Raw genomic sequence first — 12,148 nt, forward strand, 5'->3', positions numbered from 1 at the left:
CTGAAACGGAGTGTCAGGAAGTGCAGACTTACGTCAGGCATGGGTGCCGCTGATTGGCTAGAGTTGACAGTTGACGCTCTAAGCCAATCGCTAGTTCCCGGTTCATATTATTTTTTAACTTTTTTATGAATGGGGAGCTACTGATTGGCTTAAAGTGCCAGCTGACCGCTCTAGCCAATCAGGAACACCCCTACCCAGCGGCACTCTGTGCTTCCTGAAACTCAGTAAATAAAAGTGAACACATTAACACTGATATTTTTTTTTACCTGGGGAGATTAGAAGGTCCAGAGTTTCCCTGCCAGGCCCAGGTACCAAAGCCTTATGATGTGGTGTCCAGAATAAAGTGGAGGGTTCACTTCTATATTTGGCTCCTTCTGCTCCATTACCTTTCTGCTTATTTTGCGCCCTTCTGCTCCTTTCTCATTCTGATTCCTTTCTGCTCCTTGCAGGCCCTTTCTGCTCCTTGCAGACCCTTTCTGCTCCTTCTCCTACTTTAGCTTTGTGCTCCTTGCTGTCCCTTTCTGCTCCTTCTTCAACTTTACCTTTGTGCTCCTTCTGATTCGTTCTGCTCCTTTACCTTTGTGCTCCTTCTGTCCCTTTCTGCCCCTGCTCCTTGCATACCCTTCCTGCTCCTTGCTGCCCCTGCTCCTTGCAGACCCTTCCTGCTCATTGCTGCCCCTGCTCCTTGCAGACCCTTCCTGCTCCTTGCTGCCCCTGCTCCTTGCAGACCCTTCCTGCTCCTTGCTGCCCCTGCTCCTTGCAGACCCTTCCAGCTCCTTGCTAACTCTTCATTTAGGCGCCCCCCACCCCCATGCCTCACTTGCCTAATCTATACCCCCCCATGCCTCACTTGCCTAATCTATAGCCTCCCCCCCCCATGCCTCACTGGCCTAATCTATAGGCTGCCCCCCCCCCCATGCCTCACTGGCCTATTCTATAGCCTCCCCCCATGCCTCACTGGCCTAATCCATAGGCTGCCCCCCATGCCTCACTGGCCTAATCTATAGGCTGCCCCCCCCCAATGCCTTACTCCCCTAATATATAGGCTGCCCCCCATGCCTTACTCCCCTAATATATAGGCTGCCCCCCATGCCTTACTCCCCTAATATATAGGTGCCCCTCATGCCTTACTCCCCTAATATATAGGCGCCCCCCCATGCATTACTCCCCTAATATATAGGCTGCCCCAACCCCATGCCTTACTCCCCTAATATATAGGCTGCCCCCCATGCCTCACTGGCCTAATCTATAGCCTCCCCCATGCCTCACTGGCCTAATCTATAGGCTGCCCCCCCAATGCCTTACTCCCCTAATATATAGGCTGCCCCCCATGTCTTACTCCCCTAATATATAGGCTGCCCCCCATGCCTTACTCACCTAATATATAGGCTGCCCCCCATGCCTTACTCCCCTAATATATAGGTTGCCCCCCATATGCCTTACTCCCCTAATATATAGGCTGCCCCCCACCCCGTATGCCTTACTCCCCTAATATATAGGCTGCCCCCCATGCCTTACTCCCCTAATATATAGGCTGCCCCCCCATGCCTTACTCCCCTAATCTATAGGCTGCCCCCCATGCCTTACTCCCCTAATATATAGGCTGCCCCCCCCATGCCTTACTCCCCTAATATATAGGCTGCCCCCCATGCCTTACTCCCCTAATATATAGGCTGCCCCCCCATGCCTTACTCCACTAATATATAGGATGCCCCCCATGCCTTACTCCCCTAATATATAGGCTGCCCCCCATGCCATACTCTCCTAATATATAGGCTGCCCCCCCATGCCTTACTCCCCTAATATATAGGCTGCCCCCCCATGCCTTACTCCCCTAATATATAGGCTGCCCCCCATGCCTTACTCCCCTAATATATAGGCTGCCCCCCCATGCCTTACTCCCCTAATATATAGGCTGCCCCCCCATCCCTCACTCCCCTAATATATAGGCTGGCCCCCCATCCCTCAATCCCCTAATATATGGGCTGCCCCCCCATCCCTCACTGCCCTAATAAATAGGCTGCCCCCCCCCATGCCATACTCCCCTAATATATAGGCTGCTGCCCCCCCCCATGCCTCACTCCCCTAATATATAGGCTCTCTCCCCCCATCCCTCACTCCCCTAATCTATAGGCTATTTTAAACCCCCCATCCCTCACTTACCTGATCTGTAGGCTGTCTCTAGCTGCATGTGTTGCTCCCCTGCGGTTTCAGTTAGTCAGAGAGAAGCAGGGATAGATGCAGCTTCCTGTCCCTGTCTCTCTCCTTACACAGCGCCACCTACTGGACGGCGCCGGTTTTGCAGTTCATTTTAAATCTTACAGGAAAATTAGCAGAACAAGCTGAAAAATCCAGGGGGGGGCAAGGACAGCCTCAGAAACAGAAGTTGGCCCGAGATATCTCTATTCCCCGTAGTCAGACGCCATAGTGCTAGCGGACCCCAGGGCACAGTGAGACCCATAATGGAGAACCAGTTTTAACCCCTTGATATAGGCCCCATACTCTCTCCCCATTAATTTTTGGATGAGATACTAAGAGGAAAATATGGACTTGCTCCCAATAACAGGTGCACCAGAAGAAAAGTAGTTCAACACAGCTCCTCTTCATCATTACTATTATCGTCATTAAAGGAACACTATAGGGTCAGGAACACAAACATGTAATCCTGACACTATTGTGGTAAAAATAAGATCTAACAATCTGCCCCCTAAATAAAGTAAAATTATACCTTTATGCCAGTCTGGTGGTGCTGGCTCTGCCACCGATCGGTCTCCATAGGAAATCATTGGATTGTCAGAGATTGTCAATTCTGATGAGGTCAGCCACAGAGGGTGGCCAGGGGACAGAGCCAAATGCTGCTCTGGTCAATCAGCATCTCTCCATAGAGATGCATTGAATCAATGCATGTCTATGAGGAAAGTTCAGTGTCTCCATGCACACTGTGCAGCACTGCCCCAGGAAGCACCTGGTCAACCCATTGGGGGTCCCGAGTAGCTATTTTTCTTATTGCCACCATACCAATGTACAGCAACCATACAACCTCAATCACTCCTTAATTACATTAGATCACAAATTACATTACTCACATCGTACAGAACTCTGCATGCAAATTATCGTAAATAAGACAATGTTTTGTATAATGCCAAATAAGTAATAAAAAATGGCATATAAGGTTTGATTGATTTTTTTTTTTTAAATATTAGTAGGTAACAAGTAAAGAGTGGTCAATCCTGATATACCAAAGACACAAAACATCAGATGGAAGCAATATGGTATAGTATTTATTTTAACTTTATTAATTTAATATATGGATGATTCGATTAAACTCGCATTTTATAGAACAGTACAATGCTCAGCGGCATTGCTAGGGTAGTGCGGGCTGTGAAGACCGCACAGGGTGTCACCATCAGAGAGGGTGGAATATTTCTGCCTATGGCTGGTGTACAGGGTGAGTTAGCCCCTGGTATAGCGATCTCCTTCTAAGCTCTCTCTCCCTCTGCCCTGACAATCAGCTGCTCAGAACATAGGGGGAGAGTAGTAAGGATGCCATTAAGTGAGGGCCAGAGGACTTAGAGATTTCCCTATGGGATGCTTTATTTTGCTATATGGTTACCCATAAGCACACTTATATGTCATGGGTGGGGGGCTAGGGTCCAGTGCCAGGAAGAAGTGAAAATGCAAGGGGGCAGCAACAACCCTTGCTATGATCACTGTTTTGCTGACGGCCACCAGAATATTAATCATTCCAGTTGTTGAAATGCTGTTGGAGAAGACAAAAGGAATAGCTAGACACAGAAACCACAGGGTCTTCTGATAGTACCCCATAGTGGGGTACTGTAAAAAGTAATTAGGTAATGAAAAGTTAAAATGTGTCAGTGTGTGTGTGTGTGTCGGTGTGCATGTGGGTCAGTAATTGTATGTATCAACAAGTTTGTGTCATTGAGAGTGTGTGTCAGTGAGTTTCTGTGTCATTGAAAGAGTGTGTGTATCATATCGAGATTGTGCATCTGTGTGTGTCAGTAAGTGTGTGTGAGTGCGACTAAAAATATCTCTAAAATGTATGTTTGTGTGTGTAAATAAATTGTGACTGTGTAAACTGGAGTGATGCGAGAGTGTGTACGTGACATTATGTGTATATGTCAATGAGAGAGTATGTGTTAGTGAGAGAAAGTGTGTAAGTGATTGTGTGTGTCTCAGAGTATGTGTTAAATGTGTGCCATCCCTTGAATATACATAATATTTATAATAAACTTTAATATAAATATATATGTTATATTAAAAACAGTTTTACTTAAAGTAAACCTGTTAGACAGGTTCACTCTAACATAAGTACCCTTGTGGATAAGGTCCGGTACAAAACTTACCGCATTAGGTAAAACAAACCCAAGTGACGCCACTACAATTCTCAACAGGAAACTGTACTGGGCAGTATAATCCCCACCTTGGAATTTAATTAGAGTGGAATCTTCTTCAGAATATTATTTGTTTTCACATGTAATTAAAAAAAAAAAAAGGCTTTGTATTAAATTACGGTTATTTTATGTATTTTTATTTGCAAGAAACCAGACATGTCCACTTTGATAGGGCAGTCTGGTTATTGCCATCTAATGTGCATCATGCATGTTCCTATCAAACATTGCAAATAATATCTGATAGCATTTAGTCCCTAATGTTTCCCATATCTATCTTCTGGTTGGATTTTAATATAAATTCCAACGTAATCAACATGGCCATACTGAAACAGTTACCTCTTTCCCTATCACTCCTGAATAATAATAATAATAATAATAATAATAATAATAAAATAATAATAATAATAATAATAATAATAATAATATGCTTCCTTATGGAAGTCAAACGTATACATTTTTAAAATGTATTTATTTTTGTGTCTGTGTATGCATTACTCCTGAATGCGTTTTCTCCTTCCAACCGATTATTTTTTAATCACAAACATAGCCTTTACGTCACCTTTACAAAATTCTGCAGAATTGCTGATATTTGTCCATTTTCCTACTCTTGTAAAAATGACTTTTACTGTTGCTGCAGCAACCAGAAGACGACAAGATGATACCGGCTTCCTCTGCAGAGCTCATTGTCATTTAAGGCATCCTCTGCTGATTACACAGACGTCAAACACAAAAGGGGGCGAATAAAATCCCCACTTATCTGGCCTGGGATTGGCTGGGGTCCATTGCCTATCAAAAGGGGGCAGTGCTGTGTAGCCGAGGCTGCTCTTCTGCATTGCTAAGCTTCATTAGAGCCGCCGAAGCTGTCACTAAGTAACTCTTTACGTTCCATTTTCTTTTTTATTTTTAGAATTTAGAAGGAGACTCCCCAGGAATAATGGTACGTGTTTTCGTATGTTTTTTTTTCTCATGCATATTTGATGCTATGTACATAGAGAGCTAGAGCTTCCCTCCAAAGTGGTGTTAGTATAGCTCTTAACGATGATAGTCTTCAGCTTCATATTATTTATATAAATAGCTACGCAGCCTAATATATTTTCTGTGTATACAATAGTACATGTTTCACATGCTTCATGGTGCATATGGAAAATTCATGCGTGTAAGCTTAATGTGATATATAGGTCGTTCTTAAAGCCTATATTAACATATGCTGTGTACCACCTCCGTTTTATGTTTCTAACGGTATTTTTTATGTCTGTTCCACCATTTCAATGTTTCCTAAATCAGTAGTGGTTTCCTTATCCTTTTGCATTCTTCATTATAGCGCTCCCATGTTACAGTAAAAAAAAAAAAAAAAACCACATGCCCTTAGATTGCAGCCCCTAAAATGAGAAATCTAGGTATTAATAATAAATAATGATTTTTTTTGTTTGTTTGTTTGTGGCAATTCAATTTAATGGAAACTGTAATAGAAATAAATGTCTGTGTCTGTAAATACACATATTTAGTAAAACGTCTCACAGGCATACTAAATAAAGGCAGCTGGGTTCCTATGGACATAATCTGTAGGTATTTGATAGGAGAAGGCCATACAATGAGTAAAATCTGCGTCAATCTTTTTTGCATTCTAATACAAAACTACAATTCAATTATTATTTAACAAAAAAAATACATAGGCTGTAATAATTATAATTGTAATATCTGTGTAAAGTATTTATTGCATGTATAATATGTAAGGGTATCTTAACTCACAACAGTGATAGATTGTTCAGTGTTTTTCTTAAATTTAACACCAAAAGAGACATGCACACTATGTTTATATCTGGACTTTCTGCACTTTGTTTCTTTCTTTTAATCCATTTTGCAATAGTTTACATAGATATAAATGTAAATATTTATATACAGTGTTTCCCAGTTTAACTGTAAACTTTAAAAAATGTTTTTATTTTAGCCCTTCAGAATATGAAAAGAAATGTTTTCTCTGTAGGTGCATCCCACACATCTTCAAATCCGTATATGAAAAAAAGATAATAGTATTTTATATAATATAAATGCTTCAGCTCATTCACCCAATGACGTTTCTATTTAAGGAACAATGTAATATACACTCTCAGTGGGAGAGATCATTAAAAGTATCGCTAGTGGAAAAATGAAACAAAGTTTTTTTTTGTTGTTTTTTTTAAACTGCAAAAATCACCATAGAAAGCAGTGGAATTTCCATGAACATCCTTTTGATTTATATGACGATTGAGCAACTTTTAGTACTTTGCTTGTCTCTGTTTTTAGCAACACATAAAGTCTTCCATTGTTCTGTTGCTGTAATATGTCCAAAAGTGTTGTTTACTTGACACACAGTAATAGATGTATCCATAACAAATTTGAGGGCATCTCTAATCACCAATAGATCGACCTTGCTTAGTTTGCTCTATTTCAGACTTTGCCCCAAATTGCTCTTGCACATAAGGGTCCCTCTGTTTTTTTCTCAAACCATTTTCAAATGGTTAACAAAAACTGAAAGGTTCCCCTGACATCTAAAGCCCACCCCTTAGGTTTTGATTTCATGTGAGGAAGTTTCACCCAAAATATGTACAGGTAAGCATGATTTGGCTAATCACTTTTATAGCAGCCCTGTCATTTTCTTTCTTATGTCCTCAGTGTCCTAATACGTATACTCTCCGCCATCTTTACTCTTGCCTACTTTTATATATATTATGTTTTCTTACTCAATATAAAGGTGCATATATTTTGTTTTCTTCTGCCCATGATGTCTGCAGGTTGCCCTTTTATGGGATTGATTTTACTGATGGATTGTGGGTAAATTTGATGGCATCTGAAATGGCACCTTGCTTAACATCTTTCCGTTGTCAAGTTTTGTCAACTTGACTGCTATACATAAGAAAAACTTCCTTATTTTCCCTTATTTATTTTATGAAAAATTAGAGCTCTCATGGAAAAGAAAATGATTTAGACACAGAGAATTTTATAGAGACAGACTAGATAAAGTTTATTTTTATTGACAGACCTACTTTATCTCTATCAACAAAATGATACAGGTTCCCCTCAGTTTGCCAAACTGCTTGAAAATCATAAAAGCTCGTATAGCTTTGGTATAATTGTTTTACTTCATTCTTAGTTTGTATTTTAAAATCAAATGCCAAAAGTTTTTTTAAAAAGCATTTCAAAAAAACCTAACCACTAAGGGTTTTTTTAATTTCTTTATTTTTGTAGTGTATTTTTGTGTACATGATAACATTGACAGGTAAAGACATGACATCAAAAACAAAAGTAACAGATATGTAAACATTTTCAGCACGTTTGGCATACTGCACCATTTTAAAATAGTTATAGCAACATTGTAGAGTCTATGAAGTCTAGTGCAGAGCATGAGATAATCACTGGTACTAAATTCTCTAGTAGACACTCATATACACAGGAAAAGAAACGAATTATAAACTAGTAAAAACAGTTACTAGTAATAACTGATTATCATAATAGGCTGTGTGTTGATCATAATGAGAAATCCCAGCATCACTTTATCATGAACCCCTAAAGCATGGGGAGGGGAAGGATCAATACTATGGCATAGCCCTACAGAGCTCATAAAGCCTATGAAGATTATATATTCCTACGAAAATAAACATTTGTAAATCATCAGAAACTAAAACAAACATGCATTGAAACCTGGACATAAACACAGACAATAGCATTCTGACTGTGCCGAAGTTTCTCCAAGATCTGCTCAGCCTCAGGCAGAGGAGCCCTTAGGTGTGAATATTGTGATATTATCCATATCCTATTGGTGTGTAGGTCTGCCACTTGTCTGAACTGTGGTAGGGGCAGAAATGAGGTGGCATTTTGCATTGACATAAGCTTACAACAGTGGCCATATTGGTCATCCACGAGAGCCCACGGAGTCCCCCACTTATACAGAATATCAGATTTTCGTACCTGAGTTTTCACTTATTTGAGGAATGCTCTCCATTGAAGTGTCGGTCGGCTGAGGTCGTGAAAAAAACACAATGAGTGTTGTTCCAAAATTACGTTTACACTTTAACTGTTGTCGGAAAGAGTTCTTAATCAGTATGTGGCCAAAAGCACATAATAACATCCCTGGGTAGAGACCATTTGTTGGTAGGTTGCCCAGGTATGCGGTAGATTCCATCTAGTGATAGTTCCTTTGGCCTGCTTATGTGGCATGGTGGAAAATAAACACCTGATAAATTGTGGCAATTAGTTAGAGTCTATGGAGTCAGGGATCCCTCATACTTTCAAGTTGCACTGTCTTGCATTGTCTTCCAGCTGTGCCACCTCAGCAATGTGCATGTGTTGGTGATCTCCTGCATTTGGGCTGCAGCTTTGTCCTGTTTAAATCCCAAGCCATGCATATCTTCTTCTGTGGCTGTTATTCATCCTGATAACGTACTTAGCTCTTCTTTTATCTTTGCCATTTTGGACACAAGAAAAGCCTTGAGATCAGCCATCATTGTGTTAAGATCCTTTTTAGTGGCTAACAAAGATTCAGGTTGGTAATACACGATTACCTTATGGTTGAATCAGAGGCTCCACTTTTTTCTGTTCCTTAACAGAGGTGGATGTCTATCGTTGGGGGTGAGTCAGACAATAAGTCCGTCATCTTGATCTTCTTGAGATGACTGATGGGGGGTTGTAGGCAAGTTAATCACTACAGCAAGTTGTAGTTATAAATGCTTATTTGTCAAACATTTGGTTTATTATTATCAAACATTTGGTTTAATTGAGTGAGAAATAATAGGTATCTAAACATAACAGATGTGTTTTGACCATGCACAGCCTTCATCAACCTATAGCTTACACTGATGAAGAAAAGAACAATGTTTTAAAATATTTCTGATTAGTTTACACTCCATATTTGTGATAAGGTCATGACAATACATCTAAACTAAAAAAAAAAAGGGGGGGGCATAGGTATATTTTCTGTTGGCTCGTGCTAAACAAATTTGAAGATTACAAATGTCTGAAACTTAGGGTAGCAAGAGACATAAATATGAATAAAGAGGTCTTTGTAATAGAATTTCATTTGCTGCCTTGCTTGACATGTAGGCATGGCCAGCCATAGCACTGGTAGGGTTTTGGTCAAGAAGTATTTACGTGGTCCTTGTGGTTGTTTGTGGCCTCAAAGTTAATAGAAACAGCAAACAAATACATATATACACTGATGTATTTGAAGGAATTCATTCTGCTGAGATTTTTATTTTCATCCTAATTGGCTATAACATAGGGATAGACGAATAATCGGTTTTGCAGATTATTAGAGACAATATTCTGCATTTTACAGATAATTGGAATCGGCCTTCAAATTGTGTTACTTTTTCAAAATTTTAAGTGTACAAATTATCAGCGCCGGTTATAGGCAAGCAGCTCAAAACGTGACCAATTACCTGTATCAGCATCTGCTCTGATAAAATTACATCTGTTGATCCCTACTATAAATTCTGAACTATTTCAAGTTAATTGTCCAGTAATCACATCTCTATTCAATATATAGATTTTTTTTATGGCAGTGCAGAATATGAGAATATCTTGTAAGTTGATTTAGAGGTCAACAACACAGTTATAGCATAAGAAAAAACAGGAACAATGAGTTCTTAATGCATGGTTTGGGAAAAATAGATCCCAACATAATTATTACTGGTGAAAACAGTTATCATATTAATAAGGAACCAGACAATTGCCCACAATGAGCTAGGGCTCAACAAATCCAAGACACCGGGTTGCCATGGTGACTTGGAAATTTGTCCTGGCGCCTGGGTGTTTGCAAGTCCGTTCAGCACTAATAGAGGCGTATTGTTAGAGCTACATAGTAAGAAAATTACACGGTTGGGCCAGCTAGGGACAGAGTCAGATCTCTTCAGTCTGGGTGCAGCAGCCTATAACAGAAAGGTATCGGCACTGTGAGGTACAGAGCTAGACTGAAGAGATCAGAAAACTAGGAACAATACATAGAATTGTGACAGTAATATAATATATGGAGTCAGAATTATATGTACCATAAATTGAAGAATCAGCGTTGCAGTCAAAGGTTTTGTGCACCAACTCCACATCTCTGGTTACACTGTCAAATATCGGCCCCAGTCATTGTAAGAACAATAATGCCACTCATTTGCAAGTTTTATGTATTTTTTTTTTTTTTTAAATTACAAGTCTATATATGGGCCCTACCCGTTTCAGTCTTTATACGTGGAAATATGACAAATTGATTTCCTAGGACTAGGTCACCTATCATTTCTACCATCATTGAATACCATTTTCAAAAGTAGACAACCCAGGCTATATCAGAGGCTGTACGAATGTCACTATCTGCTATATCAAATGTGTCACTCTCTGATTCACGCATTAGAATTGCATAAGCATCTTCCACGGTATAACATGTCATAATGTAATAGAAGAATATGTTTTGTATTTTTCTTCTGATTATCTACCACCTTACATTAACTCACTCAACCCACCTCCAAAGTCCCAATTTCACACAAAAAAAGTACACCGCACCCCAAAAAAATAAATAGGACTGGCTGATCACAATATAAAAACTGCGATCATCACTGAAATTTAATTTTTTTGAAATCAAACAAACATAGTGAGAGACAGAAAGATTCACAGGTAAGGTTTATCAGAGAGAACCCTCTGATGAGACTAAACACAGACTCCGTACAGTGGTCAGACACAGTAGGATAAAGGTTAACAACAAACAAACAAATGTTAAAATAGACAAAAAAGGTAAAATACCTGAGCATGAGATTATAATTTGTAAAATAAACCCACTGGGTTGTAAGATCTAATTGAAAATAAAGCCATGTTGATTCATGGATGATGAGTCACAGCCAGGGGAGGTGTGGCTAGGGTTACACCAACAAAACAAAAGTGATTTAACCCCTTAAGAACCAAGGCAATTGTACTTTCTGATCAAAACAAAATCAAAATAAAGCCTGGAATTTGAGCTATATACCTGTTCAATCATAATGTACCTCTTCCATATTAAGGGCACTTACATTTATTATATATAATATTGTTCAGGAGATAGAGGGTTTTCATTTTACATCAAATATTTATATATGAAACACAATTTAATATGAATACAATCTTTAAAAAGTTTCAGAAATTAAGAAATGTTATTTTATTACTTATGCATGGCATTTGAACTGTGAATGTCATAATATTGTTAGATTTTACCGCAACAAAATGCACATATTTGTGTTCCCGATGTCTACCGAGTACAACAGTACCCCCTGTGTACAGGTTTACAGGGTTTTGTAAAGTTACAGGGTCAAATGAAGGGCTTTCCTCTTTTCATATTTTACACATTGAAATTTACGAGATTGGTGCCTTAGAGACTATACGGAAGTTCAGGAATTAAAATTAACCTCATTACAGCATAATATTTGAATAATTTATATCCTTTTAAAATCTAAATATAATATGTATGGTGGAATTTAAAGAGAAGCTCTTACATTGCAGTTGAACAAACATAGCGCAAATCCCAGTTTTGGGGGTTTTTTTTGTTCAAAACTTAAAGTCCTTAAGGACAAAGCTTATGCATCTGTCCTGTATCTCGTACTCTGTTAGGGTAGTACTAAGATTAAAGTTGGGTCCCGCCCATTTGTTGACTCCGATGCACACATTTAAACTTAGGCTCTGTACAGAAAATCCAAGAATGTAAACCCTTTCCTTATAGCTCTTATAGCGGTTTATTGTGGCAGCAATAC

At 39.4% G+C, this 12,148-nt stretch overlaps 1 protein-coding gene across 1 annotated transcript in view; it reads left to right on the plus strand.

Moving 5' to 3' along the window:
• Positions 1-5,220: 5,220 nt before the first annotated feature.
• The window catches only part of GUCY1B1 (guanylate cyclase 1 soluble subunit beta 1), a 97,399-nt gene continuing 90,471 nt past the window's right edge, over positions 5,221-12,148 (plus strand). The window contains exon 1 of the mRNA XM_063458554.1: positions 5,221-5,349. Coding sequence (XP_063314624.1) covers positions 5,347-5,349 — 3 coding nt within the window. The 5' untranslated portion in view covers positions 5,221-5,346. The remainder of the gene's footprint in view (positions 5,350-12,148) is intronic.

Source organism: Pelobates fuscus, chromosome 6 (assembly GCF_036172605.1).
Source record: "Pelobates fuscus isolate aPelFus1 chromosome 6, aPelFus1.pri, whole genome shotgun sequence".
NCBI lineage: Eukaryota > Metazoa > Chordata > Amphibia > Anura > Pelobatidae > Pelobates > Pelobates fuscus.